Below are 19,877 nucleotides of genomic sequence, written 5' to 3'. Positions count from 1 at the left end.
GGTAGAGAAGGCGGAAGGGTCATCGTGGAGAGGGCCCTAGGGCTTGGGGTGTGCCGGGGGAGGGGGGGGCAGCCAGCACAGTTCCTCTCGGAACGCCCCTTCCTTCACAGGGGTTGGGGGCGGGGTCTGGGCTTAAGTTTAATCTGAGGTGCAGAGTAGAGAGGCGGGCCAGAATCCGCGGCAGAAAGGACCCCTAAACCTCAGAGTGGGCTGGTGGTCAGTGTAGGTCCTCTCTGCCCCGCCCCCTCCCTCGGTTTCTCCGCAGTGGTTTAAGAGGCCAGAGGCCTCCGCACAGCGCATGTCTGGTTGCTCCCCCGCCCGCTCCGAACCGGGCGCGCGGCGAAGGCTGCGGCACCGCAGTGGGGGCGGGCCGGCCGGGCCGGGGGGCGGGGCGCGCGGCGGCCAGCACCGCGGACAGCTCCCCCGCCGCAGTGCGCAGCCGCAGCGGCCGGGAGCTGCCTTAACCCCTTTGGGGCCGGAACTGAGCGCGCAGCGCGCAGCCGCAGTGCCGCCGCTTCACAGCCGGAGGCCGCGGGCCGGGAGTTTAACTCCTACCCGCCCAGGGCACAGAAACGGAGGTGGGCACCGCCGCAGTGCGCAGCTGTGGAGGCTGAACGGCGTCGGGGCTGATTTAACCCCTTGCCCCGACATGGTTCAAAAGCAGAAGGGGTAGGAGGGCATGAAGTCCCCGTAAGAAGGAAAGTGGAAGGGAGAGGGGAGGCAGGTAGAGCCGGACCCTCCACTTTGCATTGGCCTCAGCTCCCCATCTATCAAGCTAGCTCACTTGAAGGCTGGAAAGTGCTTGGCATGCCGCGGACACTCCAAAAACATTTGTGGAGTAAATGAATGACCACCCTCCCCCATAGTTGTCCCGGGCCTCTAGCCTCAACCTCAGCACCCTTCAATGGGGTCACAAGGAGGGGCGCCCCAGGCCATGAGGGGAGAGGACCACTCGGAGGCCTGACAGGGTATCTAGGACCACGTCCCTTCTGCATCGTCCCTCACCTCCCCCCCCCAATCCCAAATCTCGCCAACTCAGCGCTTCCAGGGGACCAAACTTTATGCGGTGCCTCCGGGCCCCCCTCCCCCTCACTCCCTCCCCCGGCCTGAATGCGGCACTGCGGCGTCCTTCCCAGCTCAGGACGCGGCACGGTGGGGGGAGGGGTCCGGACCGGCTCCTCAGGGTGCTTCGGTCCCCAGGAGGCTAGGAGTGGGCCCCGGAGTCGCTATCCTTTACCTCTCTTTCTAATTCCCCCCCCCATTTTACACTGCCCTATTCTCTTCCAACAGGGGGAGGCAGTTAGGAGGAGGAAGAGGTTCAAGGGAGAACCAGGGGGAACGGTAGCTACTTAGCCTGGGAAGTTACAAATGTTTGAGGAAAGTTTTTTTTAGGGGGAGAGGAAGAGAGCTTTGGGGAAAATCCAGAATTTCGAGGGAGATAAGGCCGGGGTGTGAGCTCTTTGGTTCACTTCGTGGGGGAAGGAAGCTGAGGAGCCCAGTCCTGGACTTGGGGCTGTGTGTAGAGCGGGGCTTGGGAAAGGGGGGGAGCAGGCAGGGGCTGGGGCAAGATGGAAAGATACCAAGGTAGGTTAGAAAGAACGAACGGCTGTTTTGAGAAGGAAGTTTTGGGGCCGATAACTTGGGGGAGGTCCCGAGGTTGGAGGGAAGAGGAGGGAAAGTCATTGATTGACTAGGAAAGGGGCTGGGAGGCTGGGGGAGGGCTGTGGTGGGGGAACAGAGTGGCCTCACAGGTGAAGGACAGAAGACCAAAGCCAGGAGAATCTATGGGTGAGGAGGAAGCAGTTCTGAAGACTATATGGGAGGTTCTGGAGAGGACAGGCATATTAGGGGCTCAGGACTCTTCTGGAGATGCTGGGGAGGAGTGTGAAAGGCTTTGGGGAAGTCTGCAGCTTTATGGGGAGAGTCTTGGGACGGGAGTTGGCGTGGAGAATGCAGAAGGGATGTGAACACAGAGGGGTCCAGAGGGTCCCAGGAGGAAAGATGTCCGGAGACTCATTGTTGCAGTGAGGGGGAGGGGAACTGGAGGTTCAGAGCGGTCGGTCCGGGAGGCTCTGAGATCGGGGTGGAGGAGTCTTCTGAGGCTGTGAGGGCAGGGGATTCAAAAATAGCCAGGAGACTCAAACTGGGGGGCGGAGAGGGACAGGGAGAGAGGCAAAAGGAGAATCAGGGAGGTGTTGAGAGAGCTGGAGGGACCAAGAGCTGGAGAGGGGCCTTCGGGAGGTCCGAAGGTCGGCCAAGAGAGGTGCGAAGGGGGTCAGATGACTCTGAGGGTCGGGGAAAGGTCTTCTGGGGACCTCTGAGGGGTCCAGGAAAGGCGCAGGTGAGGTCGTTCACAGGAGACCAGGAGGAAGTTTTTAAGGGTCGGGATGGCCTAGAGAAGCGGGGTGGGGTTTGTAGGGATCTGGGCTACTCTGAAGGTTGGAGGAACGTCTTCTGAGGATCTGGGAATGGCCGGGAGAAGGGCATACGTTCAGAGGAGTACAGGACACCCAGGATTGGAGTTAGAGGCTTCTAAGAGACTGAGAGAGGCAGAGGAGACCAGGAGGGGCTGGGATGGGCCAGGGGACCCCGAGAGTTGAGATGGGAACCTCCTGAGGGTCCGGGAGCGCGTGGGGAGGGGAGAGGGATGGGGGCTCCGACAGCACGCTCACCCTGGCGGCCCGCGACGAGTAGGGGTCCTCGAAGAGCGCCCACACTCGGGGCTGCCAGCGGCGCCACCACGTGCCGCCCGCGCCGCCCGCGCCCCCTGGCGGCCCCCCGGCGCCGCCGCCCGCGTCTTGGAAGCAGAGGCGCTTGAGCTCGCCGCCCGCGCCGTCCAGGCCGCCGCCGCCCGCGCCCGCCTCGTCGTCCAGGCCCAGGTCGTGGGCGCCCGCGGCGTTGGCTGCGTTGGCGGCGCCTGCGGGGTCCGGCGCCTCGAAGGAGTCGAGCGCCTCCTCGGCATCGCGGTGCTGCCGGTAGGTCATCCAGCAGCAGGCCTCCACGTCGGTCTCGTCGATGCCCCAGAAGCCGAGCTCCTCCTCGAAGAGCGGCCCGCACACGTCGGCCGGGCAGTGCAGCTTCCCCGTGCGGTAGTAGTTGAGCACGTAGGCGAAGACGCCCGGGTGCCGGTCAAAGAAGAACTCGTCCGCGCCCGGGTCGTAGTCGAAGCGCGCCGCCGCCTCGGGCTCCGTCAGGCCGGCCAGCCGCGTCCCCGGCAGGGTGCGCAGCGTCGAGCGGTACGTCTCATGGCGCACGCCGCCCACGTTGATCACGATCTTGCCGCTGTCGCCACCGCCGCCGCCGTGCCGCCCCATGGCCGCCGCCGGCAGCCCGGGGCATGGCTCGGCGCGCCGGTCCCCGGGCCCGCGGGATGCCTGGGGGACCGCCGGGGACGCGGCGGGGCCGGGCTGCGCAGGCTGCTGCTGCTGCTGCTGCAGCGGCGGCGGTGGCGGCGGCGGGGGCAGCGGCGGAGGGGACTCGGGCGGCTGCGGCGGCGGCGCCGGCTGCTGCTTGCTGGCCCCCTGGCGCCCGCGGAAGGACGAGACGCAGACTGAGCTCAGCATTGGACGGGGGCGGCGGGCGGGGGCGGGCCCGAGGAGGGGCCCCTCGGGGAAGAGATCTGACCCGATTGGGTGGAAAGAAACTATAAATAAGGGGGCGTGGCCGACGTGGAGAGGAACCGAAGTGATTGGTCTGGGAGAGGTGGGGCGGAGCTGAAGCAGAGAGTGGGGCTGGGACTCGAACGCTACCTTGCTGGACCGGGCGGGGGAGCAGGTGAAACACACCGATTGGATCTTCCCAAGGGAAGGGGGCGGAGCGAGGTGTTGAAGGAGGCGGGACGCGCCGCTAACGTTTGTTGGCTGCACTAAGAGAAAGGAGGCGGGGCTAGATGAGAAAGAGACCTGTTTAAACTGAAAAAAAAAAAAGAGGGGGCCGGGCAGAGAAAGGGAACAAGTCCCAGGTATTTAAACAGGCCTGGCCCTTGAGAGGCAGGGCGAGGGGAGCAGGGCCACGACGGGGAGACAGTCCTGATTGGACAGAAAAGGATCGCGGGCCGGGACCTAAGGGGTGGGCTGGCAGAACCTGGCGGGGAAGGATAGATGGAGACGGCCGGCTCGGGCTCCTGACATTGCTTGGACCCAGCACGGCAGATCTTAAGAGGCGGAGTCGAAAAAAGTAGAAACAGTCTTGATTGGGCTAAGAGAGTCAGTGGGAGGAACTGAACGAGGGCGGGAACTGGAAATGGAGGGTGGAGAGTAATTTCACTTGAAATGGCACTAAGCCGGAATGAAAGGGGACAGGGCAAGGTTTATAGGGACTGAGACCCTGTGACAAGGGACGGAGATGAGCGAAGCCTGGGAACCTGAAAGCATCTGGCTAGGACTACGGTAGGGGGCGAGGTAAAGAAGAGCCGGGGCCGGGCTGGACCGGGAGAATGAGTGTCAGGATGGATGGGGCGGGACTGAGGGAGGTGGCCGGGGTCTACGAATGGTAGAAAATGTCTTGAATGGGCTGTGGGAAAGCAAGACTGAGGGAGGAGCAGGGCTCTGAGGAGCGTGGAAGCAACCAGGCTAGGCGGGGGCGGGGCAGGGGTAAGAGAGGCAGCCATGGAGATGAAGTGCTAAGGAAAAGGTGAGAATCTGCAAAACATCATTTGTCTTCTCAGGCTGGAGCTAAAGGAAAAGGGGGGAACGGGACCTGTAATGGGGAGTCTTGGGGACCAGAGAACCTGGGAGAGAGTCCTAAGGGTCAGTGGGGACTTACAGGACGGGGCGAGAACTTCTAACTGGTGAAGGAAAAGGGACGAGGTCTAGATAACGGCGGACTGCAGACAGGAGAACAAAGGAACGGGTGAGGACTGGTGAAGAGGGAGCCCAGAGGGGGTAAACCGGAGCGCCGGGAAACGCTGTCTAAGCTGAGGCAATAAGTGGAGTCAATGGGAAACAGGGCGGGTTTAGATGGCAGAGTCCTGGCAGGAGCCGAGTGCTGAAGAATTGGGCGGGGCCAGGCCGAGGAGGACCGCCCCGGAGTGGGCCCGCCCCGCCCCCTAGGCTGGCCTAGGCGCCGGGCGGCAGGGCGCAGGCGCAGGGGCTGGGGCGGAGCCAGCGGCTGCGGCTGGGGCCGAGGCTGCGGCGGGAGGAGGCGGTGCCTGTGGGAGCGGAGGGGGCGGGTCAGGGGCTGCGGGCTTCGTCGCGCGGCTCCGTCCCTGGCCCGCCGCCTCCCTCTGCAGGTGCGGCGGCTGGTTCGTATCGCCTCCCCACCCGCCCCCGTTCCCGTTTCTGTGTCTCTTGGTGTCTTTTTTTTCCCCTCCCTTTTCTCTGAGTATCTCTGTCCTCCCGGCTCGACCCTCACCCCTCTGAGACTCTGGCTGGCCCCGTTTTTTAAGTCTCCGCCCTCCCTCTGGGTCGCTGTGCCGTTATTCTCTGAATCTGTCTCCCTCTTTCTGAGTCTTTGCCCCTCTTCTAAGCCTCAGTATCATTTCTCCCGACCATGTCTCAGTGCCCCACCCCGGTCTCTTTCTCTTGGGCTCTGTACCTTTTTGATTTGCCTCTCTGGGCCTGTCCCCCTCTCCCTGGGTGTGGGTCTCTGTGCCCTCCAGATCTCTGATCCTCGTCTGTATCTCTGTCCTACAGTGCCCCCCCAGTCCTTGTTCGCCCTCTCTCTGGGTCTCTGCCCCCTCACATTTAGATTCTCTGACGCTTCGCTTCTGTCTTTTCCCATTCTCCCAAGGTTCTCACTGTTTTGTCTTTCTATATTCCTCCCCATGGTCTTCATTCTCCTGTCTTTTTTTTATCTCTTGAGTTCTGTCCCTTTGTCTTGTCGTATTCTTGGGACACTCACTGTCCTGCTGTCCTTCAGCCTGTCCCTGTCTCGGATCGCTTTTCATGTCCCTTTCAGGTTCTCCCCCTCCCGTCACTCACTGAATCCCCTATCCTGGCCAGGACTCCAGGCTGCGTCACTGCAGAGTTGCAGGAGTAGGGCCTGTCCTGCGGACCAAGGAGGTCGTTTTCCCTCACCCCCCAGACCCTGGACTTCCCACTGCCTCTGATCCAGTACTCTCAGGCAGCCTTCAAGCCCCGGATGGGACCAAGGAGGGCAGAGAAAAGACATTCGGGCTTCCTACTCTTCTCTGCCCGGAATTCTGGTGTATCCTCGGGCAGAAGCAGTGAATCCTGAGGTGAGGGACTGGGCTTGGGTTGAGGGAGGCTTCTGGGCAAGTCCGGGTAGAGGCTGGAGCAGGAGTTAGGTAGGACTAGGGGCAGGGAGGAGGTTAGGGTGAGGACCGAAGTCAGCCATCCTCTCTTACGCACCCACCCCCTTTCTTTTCTGCTTTTGGCAGCAGCCAAGCACGGGATCGGGTTACAAAATCAGCATTTTCGCAGAGGTCAGAAGGTGTGGGAGAAGGTGCGGGCTAGGGGAGGGGGGTTGCATAGGGGAGAATAAGGGATGAGATACGAGATTAGAGACCGTGGGCGGCGGGAGGAGGCCTCCGGCAAGGAGTAACAGGATGATAGTCCAGACTCCATCAGGCGCTAGGAAATTGGATGCCGTCACTCCCTCACGGCTCTGCCCTGGCCTTCCCAGGGTATGTGGCGGATTTGTTAGCCTGGATTCTCCACCCATGCAGAGCCGAGAGTGGGCGATGCTTCTGGAGGCGTAATGGGGGCTGGGGTTACGGAACACCCAACCCTGCAAACAGCCCAGGGGAAGTAGACTCGATTTTGGCGACGGACACCAGGACGAGAGAGGCCAATGTCTGTCTGCGTCTTCAGATCCTTCCCACACCCTTCCTCCTTCCCCAATTCTTGAAAGCTCCAAACTCCCACCTCTGTCATCCTCGGCTCCCCCTCCTAACTCTCCCTCCCCCATTCCCCAAGGCCCTGGGATCGGGGTCTTCCCCTTCCCTTCTAAGATCTCGTTCCTCTGCTCCATTCCTGTCAGTTCCAAATCCAGGAAAGAGGGTCTCCCGGACACTAACGCTGAAAATGTGGGAACTCTGCCTACGATCTTTGGCCCTCCCCGATACCCTCCAAATACCTTGGCTCCCAAAGATCGTTATTGAGGGGGACTCTCTCCGCTGGAATCTTTGAGTCCCTGTCTGCCGAGTCCCCCGCCTCCAAAACTGAGATTTGGGCTGTCTTACCGCCCCCGGACCCTGAGCTTTCTCCCCCTCCCCTGTACTCACCCCAAGTCGAGGCGGGGCGGGGATGGGGGACTCCGGGGCTGGCGATGGGGGGAGGGGTGACCCGGCCCCGGCAGCTCTGGACAGCAAAAGGCTGCGGAGGGGGGAGTGACATCATCAGCGGAGGAGGGGCAGCACAGCTCCCCCCAAACCGGGGGCTTCAGGCCCCGCCTTCATGGCGGACCCAGGGGTCCCGGAATTTCAAGACACGAGAGGGACAGGAGATGAAGTCTGCGGGAACGACACCCCCTCTCCTTAGAACAAGGGATGGAAAATCCTTTACGATTTCAGCCACCCCCCAATACACACACACTGCCACCTGTCGCTGCCGTCGCGACCTGTCGCCTCCCACGCATGTTGTGGCTGCGCCCGCCCCCGGCGAGCAGAGAACATCGCCTGAACCACAACGCCCGTGATGCTCCGCGGTGTCGCGCGCCTCCGAGGAGAGGCAGAGTAGGCGAGGGGCTTCATGGGATTCGTAGTACAAGACCCCTCGCCCAGCGTGAGCCCTGGAGGAAAGGAGCGATGCCTTCCCCATTCCTTTCTTCAAGTCCAGAGAGCCGGATGCTAGTTTTTCTCTGCACAAATTAGGCGCTTAAATTAAAAAAAAAAAAAAGAAGAAGAAGAAGCGGCCAAGGTAGTTTTAATGGAAACAGCGAATTTTCCCTAAGCGGCGGGTCTGGCCGCCGACCGGCGCGCATGCGCCTGCGTGGGCCACCCCCGTCAGCGCCGGGCTCCCCGAGAGCGAGCGCGCGCCAGCCCCACGCGGGCGCCTCCTGTCATGTTCCCGCGGTCGAAGACGGGCACGTAGCTGCGCAAGAAGACGTCGCCGAGGATCCAAAGGGGCCCTAAGGACGGAGGCATGTCCAGGGACCGGAAGCCGGACAAACAGACGCGGACACCACCCCGAGCAATCTGCAAGGCGACAAAACGGGCCACTGGGCTGTGACGCCCGCCGAGCCCGCCCACTATCTCGGGGCACAAGGGATGTTTCTGCGGCCCCTTCTCCGTCCTTGGGAGGTCTCACCCCCCGGCCCCACCCTCTCCAACCCAACCGGCCGCGTCACTCTGACGTCATTGCGGCGTCTGCCTACCTGGATGACGTAGTCTTGGGCCGTGAGGTTAAACCAGACTCCACCAAGGTTGAAGGAGACGGGGGGCAGCGCCGTGATCAGCGAGCACTGGATCAGGTACTGAGGGCGAAGAGGACCAGGTGGAGGCGCGGGTGCTCTGCGCCACCTGCCCGCGGGGCCCCGCGTTCCCCGCCGTCCGGGACAGCTGAGTGGTCAGGCCCCCGCCACTTTCTCTAGCTTTCCCTTCCCTACTTTCACCTTATATAACTGTCGCTACGTACCCTGGATCCCCGTTGGATCAAACCGTCTTTTTCTATCCAATTGTACATCAAAAACTGACGTCCCGCTTTGGGACCCACAGGTGTATTTTCATTTGCCTTACGCTGTGTCTGAAATGTTTTAAAAATCAGTACCAACCGTACACCACGGTGGTACAGGCATCCGGTGGAGTCCGCTGCTGTGCAACCTTATAAAGTTGCTTGACCTCCCTGTGCCTCATTTTCCAAGCTGAAAATGTAGGTGATGATAATGTTTACCTGGTAGGGATGTGTGGGAGCTACCTTGGAGTAAGTAAGTACTATTAGTATTTACAAACCAGGAGCTTTGAAATAACGTGTTCACGTTTCTCCAACAAACCAGAAAACCCGGCTTTCCCCACACGGCAGTACCTGGCAGCCGGGAGCCGCCCTTTTCAGAACAAAGGGGCTTGTGCTCTCCAGTTCGCCCCAATGCCCCACTCCCGAGTACCTAACAGTACAATATGAGCCCCACCAGACACCGGGTCCTCACCTCTCCCACCAGCAGGGAGATGCCCCCAATGGCTCTATGCAGGGCCCGGATCTCCTCGGAGGGTCCCGTGATGAGAGAGGTGCCTGTGTCCACAATGGCAGCACAGCCGTGGGCACAAAGAGTCAGCCCTGTGCCCACCTGTACACTGTGCGGCAGAAGGGGGCAGTCATCAGAGCCAAGAGTCCGGGTCCCCGGTTCCCTTCCCCAAAATACGATGGAGCTCGGTCTCAGCCCGTGCCCCCCAGGCCTAGGGGACCCGGCCCCTCACCGCTCCATGTGGATCTGCCAATAGGCGGGGACCGTGACCGGCACGTAGGTGAGTGGTGGGATGTAGTGTGTTGGGTCCGAGCCACCAAGAACCAGCTCTCCTCCATCAGCCTCTTCAGGGTCCCTGCAGAGACAGCGCCATCTGTCGCCGGAGTTTCCCCTGCCAGCCCCAGGAGTGGCCCAGTATGGGACTTGTGCCGGTGGGGTGGTTTCCAGGTTCTAAATGGGGTACCGAGGTGTAGGTAGGGCCTGGGTGTTGGGACTGGAAGCGAGGCAAGAAGCAAAGGGAAATGGGCTTTTCTTGGTGGCAGTTAGGATTTTAGGGCTTTGGGGTGGGGGTACTTCCTGATTTGGCTGTGGAAAGAAGAGAACTTTGGGGGGAGACTGAAGTAGAGCATTGTGGGTTCTGAACTGACTCTGGAAAGTGTGATCATGTAGAAGTGTGGGGACTTCCTGATGGGTGGATGGGGAGACTTCTAATTACATGTCTCGAAATCCAGAGGCAGACAGATATCTGAGTTGGGTGAGTAGGATTGGAAGAGGGGTGCAGACTCTTGGGGTGGGGGAGCCCAGGATCCACCACGAGGTGGGCGGGACTTCCTGAGCAGGTTGGACATCAGAATAACTGGGCATAGGAATTTCTGCCTGGGGCGGGGGATGGGCGTCTGGGAGGGAAGGTGGGCGCTTCCTGCAACCGGGTGAGACTTTCCCAGCATTAGGCCGCGCTTCCTAAAAAGTAAGAGGAACTGCGTGGATGAAAATATGGGTAACTCCTGACTTCTGCTGTACATTCTAAAATGGAATTCGGGCTTTTTTTATGGTAAAGAGGGGTTTTTTAACTGAGTGTTTCATTGGCTAGGGCACGGAATTTCCTGCTTGGGTTGGAAACATAGAGCATTTTAACTAACGATGAGTTTCTTTGGCGTATTCTCGAGGTGTTGCTTAGCGAGCGGGACTTCGGAATGGGGTTTAGGTGTTTTGTCGTGTTGGGTAGGTGAACCTCCTGTGTTGGGTGGGTGACTTCCTAACTGGACAGTAGCTCAGTGACGCAGGAAGTAGGCCCTCCCGCATTACCTGGTGAGGTAGAAGGAGAAGACAGGCTTATCCAGGAGACCCTGAGCCACCAGCATATCCAGTGGGGGCCGAACTCCTTCCACGGCCAGAGCGGGAAAACCAAGGCCCAGTATCCCATCGAAGCGAGCGAAAATGAAGTTCAGGCTGGGTTCCCACAGAGCCTCCCCGAAAATCACTGATGCACCCGTGATTCCCCCAATCTGGAGAAAGATTCAAACGGGGCAAATTACTTCTGGGAGGACAGTCCCTACGTGTTCCTGAGAGCTCCCCAGCCAAGGCGTCAGACCCGGTGCCACGACATCTGGAACCAGCTCCACCTACCTGGGAAGCCCCGCCTCCCCACTTAAGCCCCATCTCTGTTGCCCTGGAGGCCCCGCCCCCTCCGGCCCCTCCCAGGGTCAAAGGTCACACACAGTCAGCTTGTCCTCGCTCAGGACGCCGCTTAGCCGCCCGGTTCCGTACTGAATGGCGAACTTGGTCCCATTGGGCTTGAAGGAACTAGAGGCTTTGGAGTCGAAGCGGTGGTGGAACCCTAGGTTGGAAGGTCAGGGGGCGGTTACCGGGGACGCGGAGCCTCCCCCCGCGAGGCCAAGTCTGAGCGAAGTGCTCCTCAGCATCCCTGGGCAAGCCAAGACCCAGCCTCCCTCCATCCCCGGCTCAGCTCCGTCTCCCCATGAGCGCTCACAGCAGGGCACGCTGAAGAAGTAGCATCTCTTGGACGGGACCCAGAGGTTGGAGGAGCCAGTGTCAAAGACGACAGAAAAGTTTTGGGGGGGCGTTCCCAGCCCGATTTCCCCATAATACTGGGCCTGATGGCAATAAAATAGGAGAGATTAAATGAAGGACTCAGCTTGAGGGGTGGGGGACCTGGGGGTGTGGGGAGGGGGGCCATGACTCACATTCATGAAGTTGGAGAGAGGCACAGAGATGAACTTTGGGTCCCCCATCCTGAGGGGCTCTTCCGGGTTCCCCCATCTCCTTAGCGGGTTCAGCGTCCTACGTCCCGTGTAGACCCGGCGGAGAGGAATCCTGTGGGGAGGAGGACACCGACAGCTAAGTCGCCCTTCCCGGGGACCCTCCATCACAGACTTCACCAAATGGAATGTAATGACAAAGCAGACACCTCCGCGGCCCTACAAAAGTCATTACCAGAAACCCTGCAAAACACCTACCGAACCATGATGACACATTTCCCCTAAAACCTCCACGAGAGCAAACCATCCCAAACAGACCTGCCCCCAAACCTTTCGATAAAACATATTCCGAATAACACACGTGCAGAGTTTTCCAAAGGCCCTGACATAAAACTGGCCTTTGCAAAAACTTCAATTCATGATGTTGGAGACTATTTCCACTACCCGCATTTCACTCTACACTAAAATACATTCCAGATATATGAATGACAATGTGACATGTGAAATTATAAGAGCCCTGGAAGGAAGTAAAATATTTAACTAACTCTCGAAAGAGGCAGCCTTTTCAAAGCATGACACCAAGATCAGAAATCATTGTGGGGGGTGGGGGGCGGCATGAGTGTGACTCTAAAATTTTAAACTTCCGAACTCCCCGCCCCCAGTACAGAACATGGTAAATAAAGTTAAAAGACAAAACAAAAACCTGGGGGAAATAATTACAAGTTGTATCTCAAAGAGTTACTAATATGCAAAGAGCTTCTACAAATAAATAAGAATAAGAGAAATCCAGCACTGGGAGACAGTTCCCCACTAGTCTCTTGCAGTTCTGCAGAGGCACTGACTGCCTTTGTCCAGACTGTCTTGTCAAGGGTTTTGTTTAATGAAAGAGAGATACTGCCCCCCAACCCCGGGGCCAAAGAGTAGATGGGTTTATGATCCATTATAAAAGATTCAAGTTTCTTAAGCTCAGGTTTCTTTCCTGTAATGCACCTCACTGCATGTGTAGCTATCACCTGGCCCTCCTCGTTTCATCCTGTAGAAACTGGGGCTCAGAAAACTGTCACAAATACTGATTTTCTGGCTACTTCTATTGCTGGGAGTAACAAACTGTCTGTTGTCTCTGACCTAGGACTCTCGGGTCTTCTAATAGCCATGAAATTGTGGCAAGCTAACTTCACAGTTCTTGACATTCAGTAGGAAAATGGGCAAAAGACATAAGCAGGTAATTTGCAAAAGAGGTATAAACAGCTTCAAAACACATGGATAGATCATCACCCCAGAAGTCACCCACAAAATAAAATGACAGGAGTGAGAAACCCCTTTTCGCCCTGCAGATTGGCAAAGAACTATGGATACCGACCGTTGGCTAGGGGGAGTAGATTGATACAAACTTGCCAGAAGATGGTTTGGTGATATGTATCACGGGCCTTAAAACTGTACACAGTTTCAGTTCTCAGAATTTCGGCTATAGGAGATCATGGCACAAACATGCAAAGGTGTATTTATGAGAATGCGTCTAATTTTGAAAACCGAAGGCCGCTCCCCATCCAGCACGGGGCACGGCTCTCTACTCTGCTGCAGAATACATATAAAATGGCATCCATTTGGCCACCGAAAGGGAGAAAGGAACTCTTTATGTGAGTAGTTCTCAAACTTATGGCTTGGGACAGAATCACCTAGAGGAGGGGTGATGATAGACTTTTTTAAAATGGCTTTTCAGGCTGTCCGTCTCTGTTGCAACTCAATTCTGGCGAAGAGCGAAAGCAGCCATAGGCCACATGTTAGTGAATAAACATGGCTGCGTTTCATTCAACCGTATTCGCAAAAACAGGTGGCAGGCTAGATTTGGCCCTTGAGCGGAGTGTTTGCCAACCCCCGACCTGGAGAGCTAGTTAAAATTCATAACGCTTCGTTTCTGATGGAGTAGATCTGTGACAGATTCTGATAATTTGCATTTCTAACCAGTTCCCCAAGTCACTGGGATGTTGAAAGTCCTCGGAGAGTCCCTTTTTGTATCGACTTGGCCATGATCTATTAGGTTCAAAAGTAGGTTATCGCCATAAAAAAATAAAATAAATAAATAAAAGAAAGAAAAAGAAAAAAGCCGGCTAGCAAACGTCACGTGCAGCCTGTCCCTGCCTGTAGCCGCTCCTTGGAGCCCTGCTCCCTGCTCATGTCCCCGGCCCCTCCCCACAACCTGGTCTTTGAGAGCCTCTGGAATGCGAAGTGGGGAAAAGGGTTTCTGGAAGAGTGTCGCTTTTCTCGATCGGAGTTTCAGGGGGTGTGGAGAGGAGAGGGAGGGAGAGATTGGGGGGAGACGCAGGCCAGGTCGGAGGAGGTCCCCAAAACTGGACTTCTTGAGACCCAAACAGTTTGGAAGTCGTGACTCTAGGGGATTCTCGGTTTAAATGTCACAGACCTGTGTCTCCATTATCTGGTGTGTGTGTGGAGGGGGAGGTCACATGTCTAGAGACCCCAGTACTAGCTCATCAGAGATCACGGAGAGATCTGCAGAGTCCTCCCAAAGACATGTACCCAGAGAACGGAGAGGGGTCCTGGTCAAGGGTCTTGGGGCTGGAGGATCTTGGACTACAAGGGTGGTGGTCTTAGGAGATGTCAGGGTGGATCCCGGAGGGGTGAGAAGCCAGTTTGACGATCCCGGACCCAAGAGATAGCAGTCATGGGCTCTGGGGTACCAGGTTTGGGAGTCACCCAAAGAAGGAGAGAGTCCGTCCCAGGTTTGGAGGTGGTGGGGGGTCCCCAGTACCGTATCAGCGTGGTCCCACCGGGTTCCACGGTCAGCAGCGGCAGCAGCGGCAGCAGCAGCGGTGGCACAAACATCTCTGGGGACCCAGCTGTGGACCCAGGTGTCCAGAAGCTCAGTTTTCTTCCTCTCGAGACTCCGCCCCTGTTCACCGCCCACCTCCGGGTTTGGAGATGACCCAGGACCTGAAGTCTCTCGGTGGGTGACACCGGCGAAAGTGGGTGGTGTTTTTGGAGGGTTGCGTGGAGTGTTTTTAGAGGGTTGCAAAGGGTCCCTCACTGTCACATCTCGCTCCCAACTTCGGTGGTGGTGGCGGTGGGGTCTCCTGTGCCCCCTGCCCGCATCCTTTAACTACTATGGCTTTTACTTAGGACTTTCACTTCACTTTTTTGAGACTCATTAACCACAAGGGTTTTCTTGGGCAAGAGAAGGGAGGGGCGGGGCTGAGGAGAGGGAGAGAGGGTCGGACAAACGCCCTCTGTCCCACGGTAAGTGGGACTCTGAACGTGTCAGGACCCCCTGACTCCTATTGTTTTGTTTGGAAGATACTCAAACACAAATAAAAAGAAGCCCACAGTCCCACCACCACTGGAAAAGAATTGGCAGTGTCTGTCTCTGGACCTGCCCGCCCTCTTCCTGGGTGAAGCTTCTCAAATATTAACGAGCATCAGAAAACCTAGTTATACGGTAGCTTTCCGGCACCACCCTCAGAGACTCTGATTTCGAAGGCCTGGGGGAGAGGCCGAGAAACCACATTTTTCATTTCTCAACAGACTCACTGATTATGGGGCAACAAGCGTTTCTGAGAAACTCTATTCAGTCTTTTTGGTTTTCCAGCTTAGATTTACATATCAATATCAGCAGACACATTTTTTAAGTAAATAAAAACTGACTTTACTCATTGATCAGCAACTTTTTTTCTCCTTCACTTAACCATATACCTTGGACTTACAAAAACAAAAAAAAATTGGACGTGACTTCCATATAGTCAAATGCACAGATCAAGCGCACAGTACTGTGGCTTTATTTATTTTCCCTGACATATTATGATGAAGATTTTTCAAGCATATAGCAAAGTTGAAAGAATTATGTAGTGAACCTGATGACCCACCACCTAAGTTCTGCAATTAACACATTTTTCTGGGTTTTCCCGTTACACAGCCATCCCTCTGTCTGTCTCTCTGTCCATCCAGCAACCCATCTGCTTTTACTGTCTGTATTTCGGATAAGTTGCAGACATCATATTTGTCACCTCCTAACCCGCGAGCACTTACGTCATCGCTTGATGGATTTTTACACACGTGAGAGAGAATATCCAGCTCCCCATAGGGCTCTCTGCTACTGTCAATGTCCCCCACAGGTAACGAACACCCCGATTTCTATGACCACACGTTAGTTTTGCTGTTCTTGAATGTCACCTAAAATGGATCACGTGAATTCCCTTTTGGTGTCCAATTGTTATCACTCCATATTAGGTTTTTGCCTGTCTTTAAAAAATCAGAGCACGTGGATTTACCTAATTCCTTTTTTCTTAAACATCGAGTCATGAAAAATTTCAAACACACTGCAATATTGAAAGAATTTTACCACGAACACTCATGCCCACAACCTAAATTTTCTCATGAACATTTCGCTGTATCTGCACCATCACATTTCTACCCATCTCTCCATCTCTTTATCCCAGTGGTTCGCAAACTGGGGAGCTCTTTTCTTTCCAGGGGACGCTTGGCATTGTCTGGAGACACTTTTGTCTGTCGCAACTGGGCTGAGTGCTACTGGCATCTGGTGGACAGTGGCTAAGGAAGTTGTTAAACATTCTACAATGCATAGGACAGCCGCCGACAACATAGAATTACCCAATCCCAAATGTCAGTAGTGCCAAGCTTGAATCCTTCTCTGTCCATTCCTCCATGCATCTCATTTTCTTGATTTCCGATTAAATTGCAGACCTCAGCATCCTTCATCCCTTACACTTCAATACACCTTACTCTTTAAACAGCTACATAGTATCCGGAGTATAAATGTAACACTGTATATCTTATGCCCTATGTGAATTATTCCCTCTTTTCAATATTATAAACAATGTTGAGGTAACGTCTGGACATGTATTTTTCTGTGTCTTTGCTCCATAATATCTACGTGTCAATGTCTAGAACTAAAATGGCTCCAGAAATGACCGAATTAAGTCATGGATCTTGACACACGTGACTTAGTTCTTCCCCAGAGAGGAACTAAGTGATGTCCTCTTCCAACGGTAGGGCCGTCGAAGCCCCGATGTCCCACAGCCTCACCGATGCTCCATGTCATCTGATGGGTAAAAAAGACAAATGCTTTTTCGTCGTTGTTGAAATATTCGTTTCCCTGATGATTAATACCATTGAACATTTTTCTTTCTCTCTCTCTTTCTCTCTCTTTTTTGGTCATTTTTATTTCTTCCTTCAGGAATTTCTTTTATCTTTTGCATGCACACATACAAACACGCGTAACCACACACACACACACACAGACGAACACACTTCGAGACTCTTTTAAAACTCAGATAGTACTACAAGACTTGTTTAAAAGAAGTCCTACGACACCCCTCTTCCCATTTTTTCCCTCCCAAGAGGCGACCACTTTCGTTTCTTTCAGCTGATAACTTCAGCATTAACTCTGAGTCTCTGAGGAAAACATTCGTATTGCTACTTCTTGATTTATCAGTTTTAGACATGGTCCTCTGCCCTCCCACTGTGGAAAATAAGGATTTAACTCTCTTTAATAATTTTAATTAGATCACTACTCAGCATTTATCATCACTTTTCATCAGGGAAATGCATATTAAAATCCCAGTGCAATACCACTACGCTCTCACCAGACTGGCTAATATTAAAAAAGGAAAAAAAACTAACAGTGACAAGCGTTGGTGAGGATGTGGAGCACCTGGAACTCTGATACATTGCAGGTGAGACTATAAAATGGCATAATCGTTTTGGGAAAATGGCTAGCAGTATGTGCTGAAGCTGAACATAGCATACCCTGTGACCTAGCGTTTTTGCTCGTGGGTACACTCAAGAGAAATGAGTACTCTTGTCACCAAAAGATAATCGGAAGGCATTTCTAGCAGCATTATCCGTGACAACTCCAAAGTGGGAACGACCTGTGTGTCTGGCAGGGTGAGACATCGTCGTTCAATGGGTTCCTGCTCAGGAATAAGGAGAAATGAACGGATCATTCACACGACCTGGGTGACTCGCACAGACATAACGATGGGTAAAGAACACGGACTCGAAAGAGCCCACACTGCTCGCTGTGGACTGAACGCTGTGTCCTCCTCCGAGTCCACATGCTGAAGCCCAGTCCCTAGGGTGACGGCAGCTGGAGCTGGGCCCTTGGGAGCTGTCTACCGTTCTAGGGAGCTCCTTCATCCCTTCTTCCGTGTGGGGGCGCAGTGTGAAGGCGTCCGGCTATTAACCAAGAAGCGGGCTTCAATCAGTGCCTTGAGCTTGGACTTTTCAGCTTCTAGAACCGTGAACTTCGATTTTTTTACAAGCCGCCCCCCCACCTATGGTATTTTGGAATAGCGGCCCAAACGGACTAAAATGCCGTATGGTCCCATTCATATCAAATCCAAGAACAAGCAAAACGCGTCTCTCGTTGGAGAAGTCGGAACGGCGGCGGTCCTCGGGAGGGGCGTTGACAAGGAGGGGGCATGAGGGAGTGTCAGGGGTGCTGGAGAGGTTCTCTACCTCAGTCTGAGGGGTTGGTTACCTGGGTGTGTACATCGGCAAAAACCCCATCAAGCTGCAGATTTAAGGTTTTACATTTTACTTTGGTAGTAAGTTTTACTACCAAAAAAATTTTTTTTTTTTCAATATAAAGATGGTTGCCGGAAAAACAGTTCAGTGTTTACATTATTACAACGATGTAAATGCTATTCCCATCTACAAGGATTGGAAAGACCTGGAGGAAAGCAGACTCGGGCGGGTGTATTAGTCAGCTAATGCTGCGTAACAAATGATCCCCAAAACTGAGCGGCTTAGGACAGAAATAATCACTTGTTGTCTTTTGCGATCTCTCTGGGTATAGAAAGCAGCTTGGCCGTGAGCTCGCGGCCTATGGGGTTGCAGACGGGTGCCAGTGGAGATCGCCATCGTCCGAAGGCTTCGCTAAGGCGGGAGGATCTGCTTTTAATGGTGGGAGCCCCAGCTCTTGAGTTTTGGTTGCTTTGGGGATGCCGTAGCAGGAAGGTCCTTCAGGTGGACCCCCAAGTTCCAGGAAGCAGCACCAGGAGGAAGTGTGGCATTCAGTGAAGTGAAATCCTGAAAACAAAGGTTCGAGGCTCGTGCAGATAAGGAGGCAGGAGGGAGGCGGAAGTATCGCGAGAGGGAAAGTTTCGAGTAGGGAGACGAGAAGGGAGTCGGTTCCTCTTCCAGATGGTCCAGGCATGGCCATGGGAGGGGCTGCGGGGCGCGTGCGCCCCTCTGCGGGTGGGCGGGAAGTGTCCCCGGGATCAGCATAGGGAAGTTTCCTTCTCATAGGGAAGTTTCCTTCTCATTGCTTCTGGGTTTTTTTGTTTTTTAGCAAAAGAAGTGAGAACGAAGAGTGGGAGGGGTGCCGCAGATTGAGGGAGAAACTGAGGAAATGATTTCTTAGCGAGCGGAGGAGAAAAGTGCGCATTGGTTCTGAGGGCGCACTCAAGGCGTGCGGACACACACACACACACACACACACGGCGGACACACGCGTGCGCACTCGCGAGCGCAGCTGGCCCAGGGGAGGCAGAGGGCGGCGTTTTAACCGGGGTGGGGGGTCGCCAGGCGGGTACTGTCGCGGGAGAAAGACCAAGAGGGTGGACGTTTCGTGCTCAAGGACGCGATGATGACGGACGGTGGTCGGAGGTAGAGTCTATTGCTCCTAAAGAAGGGACGACCCGGGAGGAGATGCAGGGTAGGCCCAAGGGATGAGAGATGCTGATGGCATCACAGAATCGAAAGGCCCTATGCGATTCGGTCCCGTTCCCTCTCTGACACCATCTCTTCCCCCTCCCCCGTGAGCGCTCCCGACGGGCCCATTGCCCTCCTTGCTGTTCCCCAAACACCCCAGACATACTCCCGCCTCGGGGCCTTTGCTGTTCTGTCTGTGCCATCTCCTCCAGGGCAGGGATCTTGGTCTGTTTCATCTGCCACCGTGTCTCCAGCACCCAGGAGAGTGCCTGGTATGTAGCACATGCTCGATAAATACTGTTAACAACCCAGCCTGAGCACCCGTCGCTCGGGGGGCTCTCCCTGACAAAGCAGACGGAGGGTCCGTTTCTCTACGGGAACTCTCACCACAACTCCCCCTCCTCTGTCTCAACTGTTGGAATACTCAGTCTTCGACCCCTCATGATCTGCCCGCCTCGGATCCCGCGTCAAACAGTCCCAGCCCGCAAATTCCTAAATGGCCACACGGTGGTGCTGCGGGCCTAGTTTCCCAGCCAAGCCAAACTCGGCTTTTTTTTTTTTCTTTTAAGAGTCCTGATTTATGACTTATTCAAGCTTTATGAACCATATTCCTAACAGCTAGAAATGTAAAGATGTCTGATTATTTTATTCCCAACTCAGTACAGGAATAATATTTTCCAATCGACCCATTTTACATGAATTCTGATAATATAGTTACATTTCTTTTTCCACATAAATCTCAAAGTAAATTTTCCAAAAGTCTTAAAAAATTAGTATACACTCTATAAAAATGGTTGATTCTACACACAACGGTTTTACATTGGCAATCATATTTGATGAGCTTCTCGTAATGATGAAGAGTTAGTCTCTTAATTCAACTTAATTTGCTGC

The 19,877-nt window shown here is 55.0% G+C and overlaps 2 protein-coding genes and 1 long non-coding RNA gene across 6 annotated transcripts in view; 1 reads left to right on the top strand and 2 right to left on the bottom strand.

Moving 5' to 3' along the window:
* KCNC3 (potassium voltage-gated channel subfamily C member 3) overlaps positions 1 to 3,563 on the bottom strand; it is an 8,390-nt gene extending 4,827 nt beyond the window's left edge. The window contains exon 1 of the mRNA XM_039878710.1: positions 2,673 to 3,563. Coding sequence (XP_039734644.1) covers positions 2,673 to 3,563 — 891 coding nt within the window. The remainder of the gene's footprint in view (positions 1 to 2,672) is intronic.
* A 75-nt stretch (positions 3,564 to 3,638) lies between these two features.
* Positions 3,639 to 8,749, top strand: LOC120615513 (uncharacterized). 4 transcript variants are annotated; one of them, XR_005656293.1, is made up of 4 exons: positions 3,639 to 4,176; positions 4,767 to 4,851; positions 6,025 to 6,178; positions 6,586 to 8,749. It is a non-coding gene; the product is annotated as an uncharacterized LOC120615513 (long non-coding RNA). The 4 variants fall into 4 exon arrangements; XR_005656292.1 differs by having other exon boundaries at positions 3,639 to 4,205; XR_005656291.1 differs by lacking the exon at positions 3,639 to 4,176 and adding an exon at positions 4,215 to 4,388.
* On the bottom strand, positions 7,810 to 14,391 carry NAPSA (napsin A aspartic peptidase). Its single transcript, XM_039878583.1, has 9 exons — positions 14,068 to 14,391; positions 11,286 to 11,415; positions 11,072 to 11,195; positions 10,800 to 10,918; positions 10,387 to 10,586; positions 9,314 to 9,436; positions 9,046 to 9,190; positions 8,278 to 8,376; positions 7,810 to 8,098 (listed from the first exon to the last, which is right to left on the bottom strand). Exons 1-9 carry the CDS (start codon positions 14,139 to 14,141, stop codon positions 7,907 to 7,909), a joined length of 1,206 nt encoding a protein of 401 aa, XP_039734517.1. The 5' UTR covers positions 14,142 to 14,391; the 3' UTR covers positions 7,810 to 7,906.
* Between the last annotated feature and the right edge of the window lie 5,486 nt (positions 14,392 to 19,877).

This window comes from Pteropus medius, unplaced genomic scaffold (genome assembly GCF_902729225.1).
Source record: "Pteropus medius unplaced genomic scaffold, Ma_sr-lr_union100, whole genome shotgun sequence".
NCBI classification, from domain to species: domain Eukaryota; kingdom Metazoa; phylum Chordata; class Mammalia; order Chiroptera; family Pteropodidae; genus Pteropus; species Pteropus medius.
This window is presented reverse-complemented; position numbering and strand designations above follow the sequence as displayed.

Excerpts from the sequence above, each read along its gene's own strand:
- NAPSA (XM_039878583.1), bottom strand. The coding sequence starts at position 14,141 with ATGTTTGTGCCACCGCTGCTGCTGCCGCTGCTGCCGCTGCTGACCGTG. Across the intron at positions 11,416-14,067 it reads GGTGGGACCACGCTGATACG|GATTCCTCTCCGCCGGGTCT; the intron begins GTACTGGGGACC and ends TCCTCCCCACAG. Across the intron at positions 8,377-9,045 it reads TCTCCCTGCTGGTGGGAGAG|TACCTGATCCAGTGCTCGCT; the intron begins GTGAGGACCCGG and ends CTTCGCCCTCAG.